The sequence below is a fragment of the Prionailurus bengalensis genome, chromosome E4 (assembly GCF_016509475.1).
Source record: "Prionailurus bengalensis isolate Pbe53 chromosome E4, Fcat_Pben_1.1_paternal_pri, whole genome shotgun sequence".
Classification (NCBI taxonomy): domain Eukaryota; kingdom Metazoa; phylum Chordata; class Mammalia; order Carnivora; family Felidae; genus Prionailurus; species Prionailurus bengalensis.
In genome coordinates, this window is record NC_057360.1 from 65,521,899 (window position 1) to 65,547,673 (window position 25,775).

At 46.7% G+C, this 25,775-nt stretch overlaps 1 protein-coding gene across 2 annotated transcripts in view; it reads left to right on the forward strand.

Annotated features, from left to right (window-relative positions):
• The window catches only part of SPTA1 (spectrin alpha, erythrocytic 1), a 65,621-nt gene that overhangs the window by 18,943 nt on the left and 20,903 nt on the right, over positions 1-25,775 (forward strand). For both annotated transcript variants that reach the window (XM_043567676.1, XM_043567675.1), the window contains exons 16-36: positions 1,075-1,256; positions 2,882-3,125; positions 4,360-4,482; positions 7,327-7,544; positions 8,330-8,422; positions 10,526-10,663; positions 11,432-11,583; positions 11,701-11,887; positions 13,686-13,787; positions 14,762-14,853; positions 15,632-15,776; positions 16,540-16,721; positions 18,704-18,803; positions 18,918-19,115; positions 19,909-20,052; positions 20,892-20,995; positions 21,609-21,771; positions 22,033-22,164; positions 22,665-22,802; positions 22,969-23,073; positions 24,350-24,558. In XM_043567676.1, coding sequence (XP_043423611.1) covers positions 1,075-1,256; positions 2,882-3,125; positions 4,360-4,482; positions 7,327-7,544; positions 8,330-8,422; positions 10,526-10,663; positions 11,432-11,583; positions 11,701-11,887; positions 13,686-13,787; positions 14,762-14,853; positions 15,632-15,776; positions 16,540-16,721; positions 18,704-18,803; positions 18,918-19,115; positions 19,909-20,052; positions 20,892-20,995; positions 21,609-21,771; positions 22,033-22,164; positions 22,665-22,802; positions 22,969-23,073; positions 24,350-24,558 — 3,151 coding nt within the window. The remainder of the gene's footprint in view (positions 1-1,074; positions 1,257-2,881; positions 3,126-4,359; positions 4,483-7,326; positions 7,545-8,329; positions 8,423-10,525; positions 10,664-11,431; positions 11,584-11,700; positions 11,888-13,685; positions 13,788-14,761; positions 14,854-15,631; positions 15,777-16,539; positions 16,722-18,703; positions 18,804-18,917; positions 19,116-19,908; positions 20,053-20,891; positions 20,996-21,608; positions 21,772-22,032; positions 22,165-22,664; positions 22,803-22,968; positions 23,074-24,349; positions 24,559-25,775) is intronic.

Here is a 25,775-nt window from a genome sequence, read left to right on the forward strand (position 1 = left end):
AGACATTAAGGCTGTCAGCACCACATGTGATGCTCCTGCTAAATTTATTCTTATGAATAGGGCTTGACGACTTGTTTTTTTTGCCTCCTTGAGAGTGTTCAGGCTCTGCCGTAAGCTCTTAAAAACAAATCGCCGCGTGTCTACTTGAATAATCTCTAGGCACCTTTAACTTCCTTTCTCTAGAAAGTCAGTTGTGAGCACTGGGTGTTGTATGGAAACCAATTTGACAATAAACTTCATATATTGGGAAAAAAAAAGAAAATCAGTTGTAGTAAATTGACACAAACAAAGAGGTTTTCCCATCAATAATCTCCTTGCTAGATGCAGACTCCATCTATAGACATGACTCTGCCCTAGTTATAGGAGAGATGTACCATGCTCATTCTGTTGGATAGCATTCTAATTTTGGGTTTAGGGGAAAATCTAACCTGACAGTAACAGTAAGACGTCACTGCTACTCCTCCCCATCAGGAGACACATAAATTGCCTCACAGATATAATGCAAATAATTGCTGTAAGGTCAAAGAATGAAGAGTTTAGTTGAGAACAATGTGGATAATCAAGGCATTTTCTGGAAGAGATAATCGTGAGGCATGGCTCATGATGGGGACTAAGAAGGACTGGCAATGTTCTGAGAAAGACATTTATAAAAAAAGACACCTCGAAATTTCAAATGGAGCCAATCCTGATTTTATCCTTCCCTGGAGAAATGCAGTACTTGGGTTTGGATTCCTTTGAAAAGGAGGCCTCATTAGAGAGTAACAAACGTCGTAGGAAAATACCCAGGATGGTTAAAATCTAATACAGGGGGACTGTAAGTCACCAGGGAATAAACTGATTGTGTACCTTTGTTTTGAGAATGAACGCTACCCTATTTAAAAACAAATGCCATCCGAGTTCTACAAATTCAAGGTGATTTTTTTTTTTTTGTATAACCACATCCGGGATGTTTATCTATATTTTTTTCTCATCAGAACATCAACATACTGTATTCCTCCTTACGTTGATGGAAGGTGTGCCATTGTGTAATGAGAAAGCGATGGCCCCTGTCTCAATCCGAACGCCTTCTTCCAGGGACGCAGTTGCATGACGCTAACCAGGAACTACAGTTCAAGAACAACGCAGAGGACCTAGAACACTGGCTGGACAAGGCAGAAGAGCAGGCTGCCTCCGAGGACTACGGGAAAGGCCTGGCAGACATCCAAAGCCTGCTCCGGAAACACGGCCTCCTGGAGTCCGCTGTGGCCACCCGCCAGGTGGGTCGCCAGCCCTTTGGCCGCGGTAGGCCGGGGCATCCCTCCGTGCTCCGAGCACACTCGTGATAAGTAATTCTCGAAAGAAAAAGAGAGCGAGACACCAAAGGTAAAACTGCCCGAGTTTTAGCTGGTCAGCTGCCCCTTCCTCAGATCTTCTCTAACATGGCCATGGCGCTGGGTGCTCGTGGCCTCTGTCAGAACCCCGTGGCTCATGGGGCTTTGTGGGCTATCCTACCTTTGGCATCACACCCTCCGTGCCAGAAACTTGGGCTTCGTATTCCGGCTCGTCACTCACTAGTTAGGTCACCTCCGGTGTGTGTTTTCACCCGATTCTCACCTGTACGAGAAGGTTTGGACAACATTGCCTCCTCCTGTTCCAGCACCCCGGGATGCAAAGCTTGGAAATACCTCGAATCCCACTTCCTTTATGTTTTAGTTAAGAACACTGAAGCCCACAGCAGTGATGCGACTTCCACGAGGTCACAGAGAACGTTGCCAGCAGGGCGAGGACTATGATGCAGATACGTTAGGCTCTTAGTTTCGGGGTTATCCCCCTGACATCCCACCAGACTGTGACTTAAGCTCATCCACGGAGTGGTTAGAGTGTAGACACTGTGTGTGATGTTCCGGAGAGCCCACTTCTAGCTGACTCACTTTCTTATCCCCCGGGGTCCTAGCTTGTATTTAAAAATGACTGTTGTTCCCTAGAAAGTCCTACTGATCTGTCTTATTAAAATACACTTTTATGATGTCCGCTCTTTGGGTTAATTGGGACAGACAGAGTAATCTACAAGAAAAGAAAACTTGAAACAAACCCAGACTCTTTGGTTGCCCTCAGTGGTGGCGGGTTGCGGGGGGGGGGGGGGGGGGGTTGATGGAGGTTGAAATGAGGTAACAAAAACAGCGACATTCCTTTTGGAAGCCTCACATTTCATCCCCTGGGCATTGTTCCTGCTACACAACCAAGTTCAGCCTGGGAAGTTCCCGTGTTAGTTACAGCTGCAGCTCAGGTTAAGGGGAGAAAAGGAGAAGAAGGGGAGCCGAGAGAGAAAGGCTCCCTCTGTTTGGCTCAGGGCCACGATTTATTAACACTCCCCGACAGTTAAGGCTCTGATTATTGTGGTTTCCCTGATTCCCTTGGCACGCTCTATACATATTCAGTCTTTCTGCAAAGTGGCTTAAGAATTACTTTCCTATAAATAGCTCTTAGGTGAAGAAGGGGTCCTCAATCCAGCAACCCCTGCCACACTGTCTCACGGATATGATTAGAAGTCGTCACGCGGTACCAATGGGAGTTGATTCTCCCCACGACCTCCCCATGCCATCCCCCCACACCCCTTTCTACTAAATGATGGGATTTCCTGGGGCACCTGGGTGGTTCAGTCAGTTGAGCGTCTGACTTTGGCTCAAGTCATGATTTCACAGTTCGTGGGTTCAAGCCCCGCGTCGGGCTCTGTGCTGGCAGCTCAGAGCCTGGAGCCTGCTTTGGATTCTGTTGTCTCCCTCTCTCTGCCCCTCCCCGGCTTGCACTCTCTCTTTCTCTGTCTCTCAGAAATAAATAAATCTAAAACAAAAAAACATTTAAATGACGGGATTTCCTGACACCTATTCCGTCTCTCCCTCAGGATCAGGTGGACAGCCTCACAGACCTGGCAGCATATTTTGAAGAAATAGGCCATCCCAATGCTGGTGACATACAAGCAAGGCGGGAGTCCCTGGTGTCCCGGTTTGAAGCCCTGAAGGAGCCACTGGCCACCCGGAAAAAGAAGCTCATTGACTTTCTGTACCTGCTGCAGCTGTTCAGGGACACAGAGGATGAGGAAGCCTGGATAGAAGAGACAGAGCCTTCGGTGGCTTCCACCTACCTTGGTGAGTCCTTGACCATGAGTGGGCAGAGCCACGGGGGAGGTCCAGGGTGTGCAGACCGTTTGAGAGAGCTGGGACGCAATGGTGGGGGTGCTTTCAGGGTTTACTCTCAGCTTTCTCCCCGCACACTTGGGAAAATATTTTCCAGTCTTCCATAGGAGGTTTTTTTAAAAATTCATACTGAAGTTTACCTCCTAGAATAAGTCACAAACAGTGTCGTGAATGGGAGACCTCTGGGAAGAGCTGGAGTGCTCAGCTTTTCGCTACTTACTCTAACGTATTGCCAAGGTCATTGGCTGAGCAGCCATGGTTAGTGTTTAAGGTACCAAGTGATTTTGTCCGTAGCGTCAGTGTCTCCCTTTCGTAATGATCTGCGCTTCTGAAAGGGTAAAAGAGGGCAGAACGGCAGAGAAAGTACAGACTTCCGGTCTTTAAGGAGCTGTCAGTTCATCAGTGGGAGGCCACAGGTGGAAGGAGAACTCGGTGTCCACATCTATGAGAAGCCGATGATGACGACAGTCTGGGAAAACTTCTAGAAGAGAAAAGACCTCTTTGAAGAGTCCATGGGCACAGTTTCTGGAAAGTCATTTAGTGGGAAGTATAAGGAAGGGACGTTGAAGGAAGAGGGAGGAACCCGTGGACAGGAGACAGGGGACGGTAAAGTCAACACCTGGAACTCGGGAGCCGAGAAGGTGGAGGAAAATTAACCATGCATACCACTTAGGAGGTGCTTGTGAATGTTAACAGCAAGGGAGGCATTTATATGTCATTTCTAATCTTAACAAAGAAAACTTCGAGACAGATAACACACCATTTTCTTGGTGAAACAACCTAAGTTGGAAGATTTAATAACTTTCTGACACCCGTGGGTATTAGTCAGTGCAAGAGGCTACCTTTTAGAAAGTAATCTGATGAAAGACAATTGGTTGCAAGATATTGGAAGTTTTAGCTGAGGAGTTACTCGCCTCTCTACCTATCTTCCGAAGAGAACAGTGATTTATTTATTGTCTTTTGTAAAATGAGGAATTGAATCTTCTTAGCACAAAGAGGCAAGGGGAAGAACAACGCTGAGCAGAGTTAATTCAGAAAAATAATATAAATTTCGGGAAATGCACTCAGAGATCACAACCTCAAAAGAAGAACTTGTAGGTCGAAGAGTTACAAAGAAGTAGACTTAGCCTCTTCTTATTCTCTACACTAGAACCACACCAGGCCCTGAAATTATTTTTCTTTGTAGGCAAGGACCTGATTGCCTCCAAGAAACTTCTGAACAGACACCAGGTCATCCAGGATGACATCGCCAATCATGAGCCACACGTCCGAACGATAACGGAGAGGGGAAACAAAATGGTAGAGGAAGGTACGATCGGTTCTGGTTGAACTGGCCAATCATCACTATGTTAAACTTAAGGGAAGAAGTTTGTTCCATTTTAGGGCTTCATGGGAATTGAAAGGTACAAATGATCCACCTTCCCCCTCAATGCAGAAATTCCCCTTGGGCATTTCTGACAGGTGCAATGATGACACAATGTTGCTTATATATTCCAATAATAGGAACCCTCCTACCTCACAAACCAGTCATTTCTATTTTCCAATTAAGCCAATAAAGAAAATATTTTATGCCAAGAACTGATAGATTCTCTAGGAGTTGCAGAATTTAGAATTGAAGTTCTAAAGCCCCATAAAACAGATCACACCCTTTCCCCACTTGGGAACTTCCAGATCTGTGAAGACTTGCCTTAGGTTCCCAATGTCTTATAGTCTTGATGGTAAATAGCACCATTTATTTAAATCCCTTACTTTATACAGTCTTGATATGTCTCTTCCCTCCTGGCCTCCCGTCTTCAGAAACCCCTACTGCTTAAATATGATGCTCAAAACCAAGCATCAAATTCCAAGCAACAGTAGATTACACTGGGATTGTTTCTCCCTTGATTCAAGAATAAATTGGGGCCAGAAAAAGAATAAATTGTTGCCAGCCAGGATCCAGTTATCAAAAGGACAGTTTAAAATTCACATGGCTCTGCAAAAATTCAGATCTCAACAGTGATTCATTTGTGGTTGCTATGTTATTACAGTGATTCACCTTATTTTTTTTTCCTTGAAATCTCCAATTGTAATTGTGGATTTTGTCTATTTCTTTCAGTTCTATCAGTTTCCGTTTCATGTATTTTGAAGCTATGTTAATTGTGTGCGGATATATTTAGGCTTGTTGTGTCTTCTGGATGAATTTAAATCCTTAACATTATGGTATAGCTCTCCGTATCCCTGGTCATACCCTGAAGCCTACTTAGCACGACTCTAATACAGTCACACCAGCTGTCTTTGATTCATCTTTGCACAATATATATTTCTCTATCTCTGCTCGTACTCTGTTTCTTTATGTTTAAAGCAGATTTCTTGTAGACAGCATGCAGTTAAGCTTTGATTTTATGTTACACAATCTGATAATCTCTCCCTTTTATTGGGATTGTTTAGAACATTTGCAGTTAATGCAATTATCAATATGGTTGCAATTAAATCTAGCATCTTGTTATTTATTTCTCCTTACCAGTTTCCACGGTCTTTGGGTTAATCATGCATTTTTTTGTGATTCCATTTTTCTCTCCATATGTGTTTAGTAGCTATAGTTCTGTGGGGTATGTGTCTAGGGGAGTTGTGTGTATGTGTGTTCAGTTTAGAGTAGTGATTCTCCACTTGTGGTTTTGTGGGTTTCATAATAATGCTAAGACATTACTTGCCTTTTTTCATAGGCTTTCTTTCATAAATGCACAGTGAAGTTCCCTGCATGATGTGTGATGATGCCCTTTTGTTCTAACGGTGAATAGAATATACACTTGTCTATTCTTTTGTTTTAAAATTTTCCGTTTCAGTATCTGAAAGGGTGACTATTAAATAATGTTTTAAGTTTATTTATTTATTTTGAGACAGAGAGAGAGAGAGCAGGAGAGGGGCAGAGAAAGAGAGAATCCCATGCAGGCTCTGCACGGTCAGAGCAAAGCCCACGTGGGGCTCAAACTCACGAAACTTGAGATCGTGACCTGAGCCAAAACCAAGAGTCAGACGCTTAACCAGACTGAGCCACCCAGGTGCCCCTTGCCTTCTGTTTGAAACCCATTTTCAGGAGACATAAAATTCTTGAGAGACAGCCTCTGTCTTTCTGTATGTTAAAGACACTGCTGAATTGTCTTTTGACTTTGCGGGGTTTCTGATGTAAAGTCCGCTCTCGCCACAATCTCTGCTCCCCCGTGTGGAATGTGTCTCTTTTCTCTCTTACCCTTTTATGCTTTTCATCGCTGATTTTCAGAAATTTGATTACAGTATAACCTGGTGTGCTGTTCTTCGTTTGTTGGGTATGGCAATCACTGAGCCTCTCGGAACCCCCAAGGAAGACTGCATCCTGGAGCTGGTTTAGAGACGGGGCCACTACTGGGGTGCAATTCTGCCAGAACTCGGCTCATGTGTTGTAATCCCAGTGCACTTTGCTGGGCGCTGACTTTATCTGCAGCCCCGTGTGGGCCCCAGGGATGTGGGGCCTCCTGCTTTGCAGCCACCTTGTCCTCGCCTGGAGGGGTCTCCTTACACACGTGTGCAAGGGGGCACCAGTCTAACCCGCGAGGGGACCTTGGCACACACCTCCGAAGCCCCATCTCTGTGTGGCACCCTTCTTCGGCCCTCTGCTCCGTGGGCTCCGGCTGTCCCTCCTGCCCCAGCTCTGGTCCGCCTGCTCGGCCCGGTGTGACAGCCGGCTTCACCTCCAGCACAGCCTAGAGACTGCCCCGTGCGTGGGGGGGCACATGTCATTTCTGCCCCTTCTCTCATGAGTCACGATCCTCTGCCTGTTGCGTGAACATTATTGGATCTTGCGATCTGCCCGGTTTTCTAGTTGTTCCTGTGTACTAAGCACCTTCCGGGCAGAAGCAACGATCGGTTGGATTTTCTGTTTACTCTAGACGGTATATGTTTTTGGAACTCTGAGCAGGACCCACACCCGGGTATTCTGTTTCAGGTCTGCGTGTTACAGACCACACCACCCCCCTCCCCGCCACGCACATCCACCCATCCTCTATCATCGCCACACGGACTGCCCACGGTAGCGTCCTCCTACCTCCCTCTCTGTCTCTCCCAGGTCACCAAACGGAGTGAGGTATGGTGATGTTAAGGAGGGGGGTACTCACCCTTCTTTTAACTAACTACTCCACAGGGCACTTTGCTGCAGAAGATGTGGCCTCCAGGGTCAAGGCTTTGAATGACAACATGGAGTCTCTCCAGGCTCGAGCAGCTAGACGGCAGGACGATCTTGAGGCCAATGTCCAGTTCCAGCAGTACCTGGCTGACCTGCATGAAGCCGAAGCGTGGATCCAAGAGAAGGCGCCTATTGTAGACAACACTAACTATGGGGCCGATGAAGAAGCAGCTGGGGTAAGGGGAGTATGGGGGTGGACATCGTCTAGTACGTACCAAATGGCACGAGACTGCGGGACAGCCACACGCTCTGTTAGATTCTTTGCGGCTTCCAGAGTAAACACATTTGGCCTTCACCAGCTGGGATAACCTTGCAGTGGACACAGGTCCTAAGAGGTACACTACATCTTCCTGATCCCACAGAGATCTGTAGATTCCTTAAAGATTATCTAAACCCGAAAAGGCATGCCCAGAGAGCCATCCCTGTCTTGGTCCCATCCTAACCTTCTAAGGCTAGCCTTGGAATTTCACAAACCAACCATGGTTCTAACATGTATGCGCTGCAATTACTTTTTTGAAATAAAACTGGGCAGACATGTACCCTAAGGGTCATAATTATCTTCCAGGTCTTGCTCATTGCCTTATGGTAAGCCGGTATCGTATTTAGCAAACCTTCAGCGCTGGGGATAATTGCAGCGGGCATCTAAAGTATGCTAATGTTGAATGCTACACAGTAACGTCACTAGCTGTGATGTGTGTTGATAAAACACTTGTGCTATTTTGAGTTCGTTTTGATTAAGCAAATATATCGAAATTGTTGACCTTCTAACTCCTGTTTTCCTACTCCTTGTCAATTTAGAGTTAGCAAAAGGCCTCTTTATTATAGATGGAAAGTGTCTCCTACCGAGAATGAGGACAACCGATATAACCCGAGACTATAGCCCCACCACCCCCAGGAATGCATAGCGTTCTTCGCGTTCTTCCTGTATTCGATTCTAACGATCCCTCCTCAACAAATCCAGGCTCTTCTAAAGAAGCACGAGGCCTTCCTGGTGGACCTGAGTGCCTTTGGGAACAGTATGCAAGCCCTGAGGGACCAGGCGGAGGCCTGCCAGGTGAGAATTCTGGCTTTGAGATGTCAGAAGCCACAATCCCCACCAGAGGACACAGGACTCTCTTTATGACTGGCTTTTACTTCCCATAACTGGGAAACAATTGCAAAGAAAATGCTAAATTCTAGGGCCCTTATCAGCAGAAATTGTAGCCTCTTCATAGCGTTTGCAGAGATTTCATCCGGAAGGGGTTCTCCTCGTAAGAGCGATCACGTTCTCGTTGACGTACTCTTGTTTTCTGTTTTCCTTCCTTTTATATTCCCACTCCTATCCTTTATTTATATCTCATTCTTACAGTCCTTCCTGATTCCCTGTCTTCCTTCTTAGTTGTTTTTATACATTTATTAGATGTCTACCCGATGCGAACCGGAATAAAAAATAATCCCGACAGCAGGACGGTTCCAGTCTATTAGGAGATCAGAGATTTCAGCAAATAAGTGCATATGATAGATACATGAACAGGAGAAAGGGTCTCAAAGAAAAGAGTGTTCCCCTCTCCTGAAATAAGAGTGTTGGAGGCTAGGAAGGTCCTCACAGCTGAGGTGAACTGCTTTATCTGAGTTATTTTTTTAAGGTGGCTCACTGTGCAGACGAGGACAGGAAGGGCTTTTCTAGGCAAGAAGCACCGGCACACAATGGCCAGGTGCATTTGGGATATAGCGCATGTGAATGGTGGAGAATGTGAGGCTGGCCCCGAGCCAGAGCCAGCAGTAGAGGCTTCTTCCGAAGGGGATGGGGGCGCCTCCTTGGGGTAGTGGAAGGAACAACAGAAACACCGGGAACAGACTTTCGAAGGAGAGGCTGTGGACTCACATGCCAGGAGTAGACAACAGACAGGCGGTGTATGCCCAGTAACCATGTGTGCACAGAGCCTGCGTGCCCGCCGTCCTCGGCTGGCGCGGTGGAGCCTAAACGAGCAGACGGGTGTGCGTCTGTGTGTGTGGAGGACACGCGGTACTCGAGGGATAGAAAACCCGAGGGGTCTGTGAGGGGAGGTATACACTCTCCGCTCTGATCTGAAGAAGGGGTGAGCCATTGCTTACAAAGGGGGGATCGTAATTTGTTCCTTCTCTCAGAGGTGTGATATTGGCAGAAAGTATATCGGTAGGAAATCAAATACCTTGGAGAGCAGGTTGCTTGCTAAAGAGAGATACAATGGTCTCAATTGTATGAAATTCTGTGGCCTTTCCTGTGCTGTAGGTCACCCGTCTCTAAAAACAAAAGCCAGGGGACACCTGGGTGGCTCAGTCGGTTGAGTGTCCGACTTCGGCTCAGGTCATGATCTTGCAGTCCGTGGGTTCGAGTCCTGCGTCGGGCTCTGTGCTGACGGCTCAGAGCCTGGAGCCTATTTCAGATTCTGTGTCCCCCTCTCTCTCTTTGCCCCTCCCCTCCTCGTACTCTGTCTCTCTTGCTCTCAAAAATAAATAAAACATAAAAACAAAGGCCCACATTTCCTTGACATTATAATTTAAGGGTTAAGAGATTGGAAGGATTGGGGCACCTGGATGGCTCAGTCGGTTAAGCATCCGACTTTGGCTCAGGTCATGATCTCCCGGTCTGTGAGATTGAGCCCCACATCAGGCTCTGTGCTGACAGCTCGGAGCCTGCAACCTGCTTCGGATTCTGTGTCTGCCTCTCTTTCTGCCCCTCCCCCACTCATGCTCTGTCTCTCTCTGTCTCTCAAAAATAAATAAACGTTAAAAAAAAAAAGAGGTTGGAAGGATTGTCAGTGGAGGCCCAGGAAATGGAGAAGGTGATGAGAGATAGTGGGTCTTTCATTTTCTCAAACAATCTTCTGAAATGTTGGTGCATTTAATCCTTTATTACCTGCTTTACGAACTGGTGCTTAGAGCATTTGCCATGTTTCTGACAAACTACAAACTCACTTGCTCACTCTGTGTTCATATTCCCCAGCCTGCCTGTCCCCTCTTGTATAAGGGTGGAGAATATCTCTGGGAGCGACATGTTGCAATCTGTCTCTTATGGCAACCGTGCGGGAGGTTCCAGCAACCGTGCGGGGGCTCTCCCCTCCGTTCAGCCCAGGGCAACCCACCACCGTTGGGTCCAACAGGTGCCTGACATGATCTGCTTCCTGCTTTTGTCCAGCAACAACAGGCTGCACCAGTGGAGGGAGCTGCCCGAGAACAGAGGGTGGTGGCTTTGTATGACTTCGAGGCCCGTAGCAATCGAGAAGTCACCATGAAGAAAGATGACGTCTTAACTCTGCTCAGTTCCATCAACAAGGTGAGTCTCCCTTCCGACCTTCTTCCTGTCGGCAAGATGGCCCTTCCATGGTCAACTCGCCCAACCTTGCCAGATACCCATGTTTTGGCCTCCAACACCTTTCTACTGCGGTCTCTCTTAAATCGCCGTAATCTATTAAGTCGTAACTTTCTTCCAGATATCGTGTAAGATCCTGTAGCTATCTTTTGGGGTTACAACACCAATTACAGTGAACCAAATGAAGACCCAAAAAGCTTCAGTAATTAGCCCAAAGACATATAAACTATGAATGGCAGTTCTGCGATACTAAACTGTCCCTTTCTTCTCGTCTCCTTGCTTGTCTCCCTTCTGTGCCAATGGCCCTAGTGATGGGACACCAATGGTCGGGGCTAGGGGGACCCTGAAAAAAGAGAAGTCTTTTGTCCACTCGGTTTTCTTCAATGTGGCAGAGATGGGTCTGTGAGAAAAGTAACCAAATATTGGCTCTTTTCAAAAGACCTCAAACAACTTTTTTGAAAAAGGAGGTTTTTGAAAACCTCCACCGTAGTTAAAGGTCTGATGTCACACGTCAAGATCCTTGATTTCGGAGGCTGACTTGTACAATCCCTGCAAGTCCTTATTTACCTCCTCCAACATCTGTGAAAATCACACGCCAGTCGTAAGCAGTGGTTTGCTTCTCTTGCCCTCAGCCTGTGCCTGTGCCTACAGGCTTCGTTATGAGAGTTGAAGCCTCTCCTACCTGTGTTTTTCCGAGACCTAAGGAAGGAGTGGGGATCTCTCTCTCCTCAGGACTGGTGGAAGGTGGAAGCTGGTGACCACCAAGGCTTTGTGCCCGCTGTCTACGTCAGAAAACTGGCTCACGATGAGTTTCCCACGCTCCCGCAGCGGCGACGAGAAGAACCAGGCGGCATCACTGAGCGCCAGGAACAGATTGAGAAGCAGTAAGTTCTGGAGGCTGCCAACCCAGACAGTACTTGGCTAATCATTTCTTATTGGCAAAGACGCGTCTCATGTTTTGTGTTTCACGACGCCTTCCCCTTCTCCCTGGTTCCGTGCAGGTACCGCTCCCTCCTCGATAGGGCCGAGGAACGCAGATGTCGCCTGCTGCAACGCTACAACGAGTTCTTGCTGGCCTACGAGGCGGGCGACATGCTGGAGTGGATCCAAGAGAAAAAGGCAGAGAACACCGGGGTGGAACTGGATGATGTCTGGGAGCTGCAGAAGAAGTTTGACGAGTTCCAAACGGTGAGAACGAGCGACTTTCTCCTCTAGACGACTTTCTGGAAGTGACTACTGTTTCCATTTATTCCACGCCTGCCCCTAAGTGGTTGTTCAACTTTGCATTTGCTAAATATCCGTCCCAGAGCTGCTGAGGGTCCCACATTTCAAATCCCTGTCTGGGTGTTGGAGCTAGAAGGAAAACACAGAGGAGACTAGTCCCTGACTCTGCAGCATGTGGTCCTTGCTGCTCCTAGACCCTTCTGGGACTGCTGGTCTCCCTGAGTTCTTCAGCACTTGCCCCACACTGCACTGTGTTCTGGGAGCTCAGGTTGAGGGGGAAAGCTGGGGTGGGAAGGTGGGAAAACAACCTGACTTTACACTTATGCAGTTTCTTTTTTTTTAAGTTTTTATTTATCTATTTTGAGAGAGAGAGAGAGAGAGAGATGGACAGACAATCCCAGTCTCCAGAGCTCTCATCCTGGAGCCTGACATGGGGCTCAGTCCCACAAACCATGAGATCATGACCTAAGCCAAAATCAAGAGTTGGACATTTAACTGACGGAGCCACCCAGGTGCCCCTACAGCTAGACAGTTTCTAAGTTTCTGCCTGCCTAAAACCCTCTGTCCTCTGTTCTCACAGATTTATTCTATACGTTATCTAGTGGCAAATATAAACCTCTCCTTTCCTTTCTTTTTCTTATGATGCCTTCTACATAGAATTCAAGGTGACATATAGATAGATGATAGATAGATAGAGGATAGATAGACAACAGATAGGTAGAAATCTGGGTAAATAGATGGATAGATACACAGGCATATGGATGGATAGATAGATGATAGAGATAGATAGATAGATAGATAGATAGATAGATAGATAGATAGATGATAGATAGGTAGACATGGGTAGATAGATTATAGATAAATAGAGAGATGATAGATAGATAGATAGATAGATAGATAGATAATGGGAATTATATGGATTGTATATACATACACAGAATACATAAGGAAAGAGAAAAGAGGACAGTGAAAGGAAGGGAGGCAAGGACAAAATTATAAAAGAACACCAAGAATGACACTCCCACGAGGAAGCTCGTGGCCTCCCACGAGGAGGCCTTTGTACAGTGTAATGGACAATATCGTCCCCACAGGCATGGTGCTAAGCTCCTCAGAGCGGTTTCTTACAACATGACCTAAAGCAAGCAGGTCACAGCTTAGTCTGTGAAATTCTATAGAAAGCAAAGGAATTTGTACTGGTTGGAAACCACAGTATGCGGCTCAGGGAGAGACTCCTTTAATGGCGTCACTTAATCCAGGAGAGAATTTTAAGGAATCTAGGAAATTGGATGTGCTCCACACTCCAGAAAAATAGAAGCTCTCTTGCCAAGTTCTTGATAGCCACAGAGGGTCAGGGAGTCTAAAGGTAACTCTTCTTGGGGCGCCTGGGTGGCACAGTCGGTTAAGCGTCCGACTTCAGACAGGTCACGATCTCGCAGTCCGTGAGTTCGAGCCCCGCGTCAGGCTCTGGGCTGACGGCTCGGAGCCTGGAGCCTGTTTCCGATTCTGTGTCTCCCTCTCTCTCTGCCCCTCCCCCGTTCATGCTCTGTCTCTCTCTGTCCCAAAATAAATAAAAAAATGTTGGGAAAAAAAAACTTAAAGGTAACTCTTCTTAGTGGCAGATCGGAGGGCATCTTCTTGTGCTTCGCAGGCGAGGTTAGTGGTATGTTTAATATCTAGTCAAGTTGGGGCAGAGGTGAGCGGGAAGGTATGAAGATTCCTGAGAAGGGGATTTATACCGCTTTGGACAAATGTTCCCACCCAGGATCTGAAGGCCAATGAGCCTCGGCTGAGGGATATCAACAAGGTGGCAGATGATCTTCTGTTTGAAAAGCTTCTAACGCCAGAAGGAGCTCAGCTACGTCAGGTAAGTGAAGCTCCTCCATTTCTCCTCACCGCCAGGCTGAGGTCTGGGGGTCTACGTCTCACTTAAATACATTCAGCGTCATATTCCACAGATCAGCTAGGACGGGCAGAAGGTCTAAAGCTGGCTTCAGATAAGGTCAAAGACAATAGTTCAAACGGTCTAACCATGTATATATTTAAACTGATCTGAAATCTATAGATCGCAGCACATACCTCCATCTTTTCTTACAAACACGGAAAATTCATGCCCAAACCCATGAATACAAAGAAAATGCAGTTAAGAAGCTCTGACAGTGGAAAAGGGTTAGTCAGGAAAGCTTAGTGGAAGGGACAAGCGCTGATGAGATCTGATGAAGGAAGGAGAAAACTATAGGTCAGTAGAGATGGGAGGTGGGGGCCTTCTAGACCTGATTTAGATCGGGACCTAAAATCATGAAGATTTTATAAAAGATCTGATGAACGTGAGTGGGAGGTCCGCTCCAGCTCTCTGGGTTGTCATAAACCAGGGAAGATGTGTCCTCTGCCTCTTTTATGGCGGTCAACATGGGGTGAGAGGGAGAAGGCGTGTGCATAGGAATAACTTGTTTCCTCTTTATAAAGAAGTACAGCTCTAAGTGGTTGTTTAGCTTGGTCAATCTAGGATGCAGAAATATGGTAAAAACTTCTAACTACCAAGGCAACGTATTCCATTCACCTTTTGGAGACTGTAATTAGTCTCTGCAGCAGCAACCATCGGTTGCTGATCTAGGGTTGATGGTTCCACCCTGGAACGTCATTTGGGGAAGGAAAATGATCCCTTGCTTAACAGCATGAATGAGGGCCAAGCTCAAACTATCCAGGAAAGAAAGAAACCTGTGCAGTTTCGGAAGAGATCACATGGAAACAGCCATGATGCAAGCCTCGTCTGGTCTTTGGACAGCGCTGAGCGACCTGCGTTAGCTTTCCGGCGGACTCCTGTGTGTCTGCTTCTTTCAGGAGTTGAATAACCGCTGGGACTCCTTGCAGAGGCTTGCAGAAGAGCAGCGACAGCTGCTGGGCAGCGCCCATGCTGTCCAGATGTTTCACAGGTGAGGAGGTACCCCAGAAAGGCCCCCAAGGCTGACGACTGCAGGGGACGCACAGCGGTCAGCACAGCACCCCTGAGACAGAGATAAGAGGGGGTTGGGTGTCTCAGTAGTGGATTCCTTTCTTGGCACGCGGGGTCCTCCCAGACAAGGAGCTCTAATTTTCTAGTTCGTGGATCCCGGTGCATTTTTCGCAGGCTGCATGATAGTTAATGCAACGGGGAGTAGACACAAGAGGTTTAAGTCATTATATTTCTGAACTAGCAGTAGGCAACAGGTTATCACATTGGCTCTGACTATCGATTCGACCATTTTTTACATCTGATTCCAAATCTTTGTCCACACATCCATAGGCGAGTAAGCAAACAAACAAACAAAATGGTGACCGAATGCCTTGCCCATGTTTACGCGTATTTTTGAGCGTGCAGAGGAGAGCAAGGAAAACGCAGACGGGTCTGGCTGCTTAGAAGGACTGAAGGTGGAAAGCCAGGAAGCAGTCAAGTGTGCACTCTGCAGCCAGGCCAGCTGGTGCAGACAGGCTCCACCAGGTGGCGGTGGAATAACCTTGAGAAAGTGGCCCCCGTGGGGTTCAGTTTTGCCTATAGAGAATGGGAATGGGAATTGTACCTATGCCTCAGGTATTGGTGGGACAATTCAATGAGCCTACATTCTAGCACCTCGGAAAGGGTGACGGGGATGATGGTAGAAACGACTTCCTTGGAGCCAGCTGGTCTGCCTGTGGAATCCACTGTCACTCTAGTCTTTTCCTCTCGTGAACCAGAGAAGCAGATGACACGAAGGAGCAGATTGAGAAGAAGCTCCAGGCCCTCAGGGCTGCTGATCCTGGCTCAGACCTGTTCAGCGTTCAGGCCCTTCAGCGGCAGCATGAGGTCTTTGAGAGAGACCTTATGCCTCTGGAAGAGAAGGTGAGGTGTGCGCTCCCAAGCTGTCCCAACGTCCCCCCGTCTCATTTACACCTGTCCGTGCCCTCATTATTGCTTTAATTCCCCAGTCCCACACTCTTCTACTTCTCCTTATCTTACTCCATACTTGCTTTTAGATCTGTCCCTACAGCAGGTGCACCAAAAGGACATGCCCAGGACCATGAACGCAGAGGGAAAAGCATATTGCAATGACCTCTACTGTCCAAGTACCTCTGTAGTGGGTTCCAGGTGCCTAGACCATACAGAAGGCCCACAGCCTCAGACAGAGGGGGAACTGGCCACACCCAGGATAGCCTGGGCCAATCATATTCCCGTTCCCTCTGTGAGGAACTGACAGCACATAATCCCCCTCCACTCTAAAAAAAAGCCCCGGAACTTGCCAGATGCGCACTGGAATAACACAGGGCATCATGTGGCTTGGTATTATCGTGCAGAGCAAAAAGAGCACAGAAAATGTCCATATTAAAAAGACCTTCACATTAAAAGTCAGGACCCTTGGGGGCTCCTAACTGATGTTGCCACTGACCAGAAGAGTCACTTAACTGACACCTTCTTATCTTAAAAAGAAGGGTGATAATGTCAAGTTTGACTGCTTCTGGGAGTTATTGTGTGTACCCAAAGGGTTGGCATTATTTTATGAAGTAGTAAGATGTTCTTGTACCTCACTGATGTCTATTTGAGGAGTGGACATGGCCAGGGCTCAGAAGTGTTATTTTGCTGAGATTCAGTCCTTGCACCTCCTCAGGTGACCATGTTGAGGGAGACGGCAGAGCGGCTCAGTGAGTCCCACCCAGATGCCGCTGGTGATCTGCAGAACCAGGGAATGGAGCTGAAGGAGACGTGGGATGACCTTCTAGGGTGCACAGAGGACCGTAAGCACGACTTAAATGAGGCCCGGCAATTCTACACGTTCCTCAACAGAGCCAGGTAAAGCTCCAGAGGCAGACTATGCCAAGTGGGGTGGGCGGTTTCCGTGTTTGATCTCTACATAGACCTTCCAGGAGCAGTCTGAGTATAGGTGTTCTTCACGGCTGGTTTGGAGGGTATGTCCACATCCAGATCACACCTCTGGCAAGACAAAAAGCTCCAGCTCGGTAGTTCAAGCCATAGGATACCAAAGTTGGAAGGAATGTGACGCCATCTAGGTAAATCAAGTAAGCCTAGAGCATGGGCGGTATATAGGGAGCTATGTCAGCAGCTGTAGAATATGGATGTTTTCTTTCTCCTAGAAAGGACAGAGGAGCACAGATAACCATGGTAGAACACAACACAGCCCAAACACGCATCCTAACGAATGCGTGGAACTAGCAAACAAAGGCACAAGGATAGGAAAGGTGTACCATGTTCATGAAGCAGGGGCAGCTGGTGCAGCGGATCACATGTCAGAGGGGTCAAGACAAGTATCAAGACATAAGCTTAGACGTGTTGAGATAGAATCTTAGAGAATTTCCATCACCTTGCTAGAGAGTCTAGACATTAGCATAATTGAGCAAATATACACTCTATCTGTGAAACAGTTTCCACCTTCTGCCCCATCTCATCAGTCTCCTGGGAGGAGTGTTGGGAATTGAGGATCCAGAAAGTAGTAGCTCACAATGTAATACTTTTGGAAAAAAAAAAAAAAAAAGGAGGCAAGTTTTGGTAAATAGTTGCAGTTGCACTTGGCAATCCCCTCTCCAATTCAGGTTCTCTGGAAAGCTATCATTTTTCATACAATAGAAATAAATAGCATCCACAGATGCCCCCCACAATCATATATGTACTCATAGCTCTGTGTATATACAGATTCTGCTCTGACTTCAGATTCCAAGTCAAATGCTGCCTCCTTCTCTTTACGAAATCTTACTCTTCAATATGCAGAAATAATATCCCCCCTGTCCAAACAACTCTGACCTGATTCTACTTCTTTTTGACCCTTTTGCTTTTCAGGCTGTTTTTGAAAAAATAGGTATTAGCCTCTGTGTTTTGTTTGTTTGTTTGTTTGTTTGTTTTCTTTCAGTCTACAGTGTGAGCTCCTTGGAGACACAAATATGTCTCTTCTGCAATGTTTGGTACTTAATAAGCACCCAGTGAACCCTAGTTGTTTGACTAAGTGAATACATGAGTTTACAAGAGAAAAGACCCTTCTGCCTCAGAGTGGATGTTTGCTGTTTCTCCCACAAGAGGAAGGACGCTCTCTATGTGATGCTTAATTTGGGCATCACACAGGGTTGCTAGTCAGGACGTTATTACTTGACATTACTCTCTGGGGTGATGGACTTTAGCTCTCCTTGTGATACCTCTTGACTGCTATTGGAGTAAGAAATGGGCCCCGGTCTCATCGACAGCATGGAGTGTGTGTGTGTGTGTGTGTGTGTGTGTGTGTATGTGTGTGTGTGTGTGTGTGCGTGCACGTGCTGGCAGAGCACGTACTAGATTCTTTTAGGAATAAAGTAAAAGCGAAGACATGCCTCGAGATTCCATAAAAGATCGATCTTTAAACTGAAGAATCCACTTTTTAGGGACAAGAATCATTACGAGTAATGGAATATGTGTCGGTCCAGGATTCGAGTGTCTGGGTTCCAGTCCAGATGTCTGTTTCGACTCATACTGCATAAGAACATCACTTACATTCTCTAGGCTGACCTCCTCATCTCCAAACTGAGAACAAAACAGTTCCCAGAATTCCGTACAGGATTATTGCAAGACCTGAAAGAGATAATACATGCAAAGACGTTTTCAAACATGGGGGATTGCCATTATTAAGTCAAACAGTGAAAGGGCTGTTTGCAGAGGGCCTACCAGCAGAGAAAGACAGATGGAAAGTGTTACTCTAGAAATGTTTTCTAGAGAGGAAAAAGCCAAGGACAGGTAGCCCTGTAACAAGCTGCGTGGTCGTCCTGTCAATCCCAATATGTCTGTTTCTCTAGGGACCTAGAGAACTGGATGAGTGGCATTGGTGGCATGGTATCATCAGAGGAGCTGGCTGAGGATTTAACTGGCACAGAGATCCTGCTGGAGCGACACTCGGTAGGGGCTACAAAAGCCATAGCCGCTGATCACATGACCTCCCGACCTTCCCTCATCTTACGACTTTGATGAGATGTCACTGGCGTCACCAGTCTCTTCCCTTTTCCAACACAGGGGCATTATGCTGACATGGAGGCTGAGGCTCCCACCTTCCAGGCCTTAGAGGAATTCGGCGGAGAACTTGTAAGAAGTGGGCACCGTGACAGCCCTGAAATTCAAGAAAAGCTTGAAGCGGTCAGGCAAGAGAAAGGTGACTTAGAGAAAGCTTGGGATCAACGCAAGAAGATGCTGCATCAATGTCTGGAGTTGCAGGTAAAGCAAACTTCACACCGTTTAGCAGGATAGCCTCAGACCATTCCTTCTCTGCTAGTGTGCATGGTTACTCCAGATGCTCATTTCATCGGACATACCACCCCATAAGCACAAGGACATTCCTTGACTATCTGCCCCTGTATTCTCATCATTGTGGTGTTCTCTGCTCTGATCCCTGTTAGAAGAGCCAAACAAAATGGGGGTCAGCTCTTGGCATGGGATGGGGTGATTGTTATTATAATGTATTCATTGGTTGAGAGTTTGGTTGATGATTCTTATTCTTACGCTACTGTGTGCGAAGCCCCGGAGACAGAAAGATTAGTAAGATAACGTCCCTTTTCTTAAATAGTGAAATTAGACATGTAGACAGCCGATTCTAGCACAGTAAGGTGATTCTTAATAAAACAAAATGTATGAATATTTTGAGGCTGAAGAAGAGGGAGTGATTATAGCCAGTGAGGGAAGGTACGAGCGGGTCATTGACGACCGTGAGGGTAGTGTTTATGACAGTCCGAAAGAAATAACCAGCCAGCATCCACCAGGCACAGCATAGGGAAACCTCACCCTGAGAATGGAGCCTATATAAATATACACTATAGCTTATTTGAAAACATAAGATGTGGTTTCAGGGAAGAGGGAAAGGTCCAGTAAAAGTAAGATTCATGGTATGAATGTTTCTTGGGAGAATATAAGCACCCCTTATGGCATCTCTTATATTAGTATCATAGGAGAGGGATAGATTCTGTCCTTGGTGCCCTGGATTGAATATAACCTCTACTTTAATTCCCCGTAGTTGTTCCATGGGAGCTGTGATCAGGCCGAGAGCTGGATGATGGCACGAGAGAATTTCCTGAGGTCAGAGAGAGCGGGCCCCTTAGACAGTCTGGAGGCCTTGATGAAGAAACGGGATGATTTAGAGAAAGCAATCAATGCCCAGGTAATAACAACCAATCTAAGAGTTCCAATAATAAATGTTAGTAATAATAACAGAAATACCGATACATACATGTCGTTTCATGCTTTGGAAATATTTTTTTTACGAAATTTATTGTCCAGTTGGTTTCCATACAACAGCCAGTGCTCATCCCAGCAGGTGCCTTCCTCAATGCCCACCCCCCACCCTCCCCTCCCTCCCACCCCTCCCCCATCAACCCTCAGTTTATTCAGTTTTTAAGAGTCTCTTATGATTTGACTCCCTCCCTCTCTAACTTTTTTTTTCCTTCCCCTCCCCCGTGGTCTTCTGTTAAGTTTCTCGGGATCCACATAAGAGTGAAACGTATGGTATCTGTCTTTCTCTGTATGACTTATTTCTTTAGAAATATTTTAATTCCCGTTTGCTTCTTACAGAAACCTCTGAGGTAGATAGGGCAACTTGACATCGTGGCTTAGTCTTACCCAGGTCACACACGACATCGGAACGTCTTACTGCCAGCCCGGCCTTTTAAAACCTAACTTTTAGCATTGGAAGTGACTTTAAGTATTGCTTACGCCACCATCCCACCCAATGCAGGACTCACCCTCTACGATGGCCATGGGAGGAGTCTGTTCTTTAAGGGAGCTCAGTACTAAAGAGCCCATCTTAGTGTCATTCTTAATGTTTGTCTTCCTGTTGAGTTTAAGTCCACCTTCGTGGCAGTCATGTACCCTCTGGCTCTGGTTCCCCCCCGTCATGTGAAGCCACAGAGGGTGTCTCTGTTCTTTTCTAGGAAGGATTCTGGGATTGCCCCGGAGGTCTAATCTCTAGGCGTCTGGGCTTTTTTCTTCTCCTCTGTCCAGGACAAGAAGATCACGGAGCTAGGTAATGTTGCGGAGCGGCTCATTGCTGATGACCACTATGCCAAGGAGGAGATTGCTGCTCGGTTACAACGGGTGCTGGACAGGTCAGGCCTGGGCAAGTGTTTTGTGAGCTAAGGAAAATGGAACGAAGGGACCTCTTGGCTAGCATGGAGGATGGAGGTCACGCTCTGAGTCCTTCTCGTTTCTAAATGCCTGAAACTGTCTTGACACTTGGAAGCCTTTCTGATTGAGAGTCACATAATTAAAGTCATGGAAGGTAACTTAAAACAAACAAACAAAAATACCTGATTTAACCACTGTATCTCATATTTGAAAATAATGAGATTCTGTGACAACTAAGCCTATCAATATAATAAAACAGGTAATATATAATAATAATATATGACCTTTGAAAATGAGGTCAATGTCCGAGCTGAGCAGGTGGAGGGAGTCCTCAACTTGGGGAACTCTTCTGATGGAGTGGCAGGCATGTGATGGCAGTGAAGAAACCATGAAGGTAAGGGTTCTGCTCAGGATGGTGGGGGCCGAAAGGCACCTGAGGAGAAGTCTCTTCCTCCTTCAGTCTATAAATAATGAAAGGAGAAGGCACAGTTTGGCAAATGGCAAGATTAGTGGCTATGGAATCAAAGCTTGATATCACTTGGGCATTTGCCCTCGAGGGTCGAGGGCAGAGAGTGACCTAGCCTCCTCCTCCAGATGGAAGGCTCTCAAAGAATTACTGGTTGCTGAGCAGACAAAACTTGGTGACTATGCTGACCTCAAACAATTCTACCGTGACCTCGAGGATCTGGAGGAATGGATCGGTGAGATGCTGCCCACAGCCTGTGATGAATCCTACAAAGATCCCACCAACATTCAGGCAAGTTCGAAATGGGAATCTTGGAAAACTCTGGCATCCCCAGATTTCTGGATGCAGGGTATCTCCCTAACACTCAACTCTTCCTAATGGTTGAGATCCCTGCCCTGCCCTCAGGGGCTTCTGAGTCTAACGTGAAGGGGTGAGTCCTTCAGAAGCCACCACCTTAGTTATGACGGCGCATTCAGTCTTTTCTTTTACCCAGAATGTATCTATCTTACTTCCCTAGATTCCAGGGTGATTTAGTTTGTGATTTCCTTTCAGAGGAAATACCTGAAGCACAAGGCCTTTGAAAATGAGGTCAACGGCCGAACTGAGCAGGTGAAGGGAGTCCTCACCTTGGGGAACTCTTTGATTGAGCGGCAGGCATGTGATGGCAATGAAGAAACCGTGAGGGTAAGGGTTCTGCTCAGGATGGTTGGGGCTAAAAGGCACATGAGGAGAAGCCTCTTCCCGCTTCAGAGTTTCTGTGGGACGGGATGTGGAGCGTGTTCTGTGGTTACCGGTCTTCCCTCCACTGCCACACAAAAGAAGTGAGAAAACCGTGAGGCTCAGACCTTACCACTTTCGTCAAACCCAGGACCTAGGGCTCCGAGAAAGCCTCAGACTTAATGCCCAAGTGATATCGTGCTGGCTTGGCGTCTTCTATCCTTCCTGCCGAGGGTTTTGCCACTTAGGCATCAGTCTGTGGAAGCAACCCAGGGCCCTTCCTTCAGACTTCCTCCCAGCACCTGCTGTTCTTTACCCAGATTGAGCACGACTGGCTTAAAATGGCCCTCAAGTGCTGGCCGACTTTGGCTAAGCCCTAACTCCTAGCCCCCTACCGAAGCCTTTCACATTGTCACAGGACTCGGGAACCTAAAGACCATAGTAACCCCCAGGTTTCTTTGGGTCAGAAACAACTGCAGGAACTGCAGAGACAGTGGGACTACCTGCTTGAGAAAACAGCTGACAAAGGAGAAAAGCTCGATGAGGCGAGTCGCCAACAGAGGTTCAACACAAGCATCCAGGACTTTAAGTTCTGGCTCTCAGAGGTAATTGCACCTGGAAGGGCGGGGGCACGGAGCTTAGTAAATGCTGCCAGTTAAATGGATTTAACTTGACTCTCTTGGGGAAAGTTGGGGGACATGGTTGCTAATGTTGTTCTCCCTAAGGACAGGCTTCATCTGGAAGCTTCGCTGCATATCCCTTTATTTCCAGGCAGAGACACTGCTGGCCATGAAAGATCAGGCCAGGGATTTGGCTTCAGCCGGAAACTTGCTCAAGAAACATCAGCTGTTGGAAACGGAGATGTCGGCCCGAGAGGTAGGTGGTGTTGGAATCTCAGTCCTGTTGGCTGAATGCAAATGCTTCTGGCTTTCTTCCCTTGTCTCAGAAGGCCGTTGGGGAACGCTTTCTTGGCAAACCTGACCAAAACTGACTAGTGTCCTAAGCCAGCAGTCATTACCATCAGGTCAAATTCATGAGCTGCAGAGCTGTGGCAATGATCACTGCTAACCAATTATCATGCAACTGTAGATTCTAAGGCTCCAGAAAGAGGGGCCTAAAGTTATCGTGTCTACCTTTGAACGATGCGCACATATAAACTCACTATCTTCCAAAGCTCATATTCGATCTGTCTTGGAAAGAAACTGCAAGTTTATTTTACATAATTACGGAGGGCAAAAAGATGAGAAGGAGACATCAGGTGCAATGAGGTTGAATTAAATATGCACTCTGTAATTTCCATGGGGAATTCCAGTGCATTCCAGTATCAAGCAGATATGTGTCTTGGGAGCAATGATAAACAGGTTGGCAGGTATTAATGTCATACTGAAGAATTTAAAAAAAATTTTAATGTTTATTTTTGAAGGAGAGAAAGACAGGGCGTGGAGGGGGAGGGGCAGAGAGAGAGAGAGATTGAATCCAAAAGGGGTTTCAGGCTTTCAGTTGTCAGCACAGAGCCCAACGTGGGGCTCAAACCCATGGACTGTGAGATCAGGACCTGAGCCGATGTCGGAAGCTTGGCCGACTGAGCCACCAGGACACTGCTCATACTGGAGAATTTTATATTATCAATTTTATTTCACGGCAGAGATATGCACAGGAAGGGCAAGAAGTCAAATGCTTTCTAAGTCCAGATCTTTAGGACTCGATGATATTCCCCCATGACATTGACATCGCTAGAAGGGCAGAAAAACAGGCAGAACAGGCTGGGTGTGTTCCCGATGTGGCCAGCCTAGGAACGTTATGGTCACGTAGCTGTTCTTGAATACTCCTATGGATCCATCTGCCAAATCCAGGACTACCGTGAAGAGGACAGTCCTCTTTGGAGACACACTCACTCACACTCATTTTCCAGTTGGGGAGAGGAGGAAAATGCAAGGCAGAACACCACCAGGCAAAATGTGCGGTTTAAGGAATATAGTCTTGTTACTGTCTTTACCCTTATCCCATCCGAGTTAAAAGGGCGTATCATCAAATTATCTTCAAAAGCAATCTGTTCCACCCAGTCCTCGAACACGAACCAGTGGTAGTTGAAATCCAGAATGTACTCAAAGCCTGTGGGGTTCCGTTCACTGAGCACCCCTGCACTTTCTAGGATGCTCTCAAGGACCTGAATGAATCAGCAACTCATCTGCTCTCCAGTGGGACTTTCAACGTTGACCAGATTGTGGAGCAAAGGGATAACGTCAATGAACGCTTCCTGAATGTCCGGAACTTAGCGGCTGCACACCACGAGACGCTGAAAGAGGCCTATGCCTTGTTCCAGTTCTTCCAGGATCTAGACGATGAGGAATCGTGGATAGAGTATGTACTACCAACTCACACTGTGTGAATGATCCAGGAGAATAGATGATCTGTTAAACAGGTTCCTATTTGCTGCTGAAATGAAACGCATCATTGTTTCTCAAAGTGATAGTACTTCTTAATCATGTCTGCCTTAGCCTAAATTTAACACTGGTTTTCTTTTCCTCAAATTCCCTCACTGGATGCAGGCAGAAGGAGACCAGCTTGGAGAAGTAGGGAGCAATTCACATACACTCTGGGACCAAAATCAAGAAACCTTGTGTGTTTGTTCTAGAGGGTTCACAGTGTGTGCGATGTCAGAATGAGACAGCTGGGCCTTTACAGCTTACTCAGCTGGCGACATCCTTGTCCTTATTCCCCGTTTATCCTGTGACTCGAAGGTGCCACTGAACTGGACACAGGACCTGCCATGGGTTGGTTACTAATTCTGCTTTCGTTGTAAAAAGTACACTTGGGGAAATCTTAGTAAATCAAATTATTTTCCCGACTTCCCATTTAACCTGCCTCCTCGTGCTCCTCCTGTACAAACCTGCTGATTCTCGCTGGTAATCAATGACTTCGAGGGAAGTGTTGTATATAGGGCAGCATGGAGGACATCTTAGAAAACTTTAGAAGCAATGAGATAATATGATCTTGTCTACGTAGCCCTGTCTTGTGCTTTGCGGCGATGTTCAAACATTGTTCACTTGGAAGCAATCCAACGGCCGTGACTCCTGTAGTGTCAACTTTTTGCACCCATTCTACCTAAGTTCACTATTGATATTAGTAGACAAAAATAATAAAGCCATGAAAGTCAGGTATGTGCATGGCTTCATTGATGTGTGTGTATTAATGTTTTTGAAAACCAATCATTAACGTATGTTCTTGAGCAAAGAAGAAAAGGTGTGCCAGGAGGCAGGCAAGGGAATGAAAGGGAAGGCGCTTACAGCTGTGGGTACGGTGGGGATCAGTACGTTATTTTTTTAATGTTTATTTACTTGTTTTGAGAGACAGCACACAAACGGGGAGAGGGAAGAGAGAGAGAGAGAGAGAGAGAGAGAGAGAGAGAGAGAGAGAGAGGGAGAGAGGATCCCAAGCAGACTCTGCCCTGTCAGCACAGTCAGATGCTTGATCTCACGAACCATGAGATCACGACCTGAGCCGAAATCAAGAGAGTCAGACACTTAACCAACCGAGCCCCCCAGGTGCCCCCAGTATGTTACTTTCCCTGGTGTTTG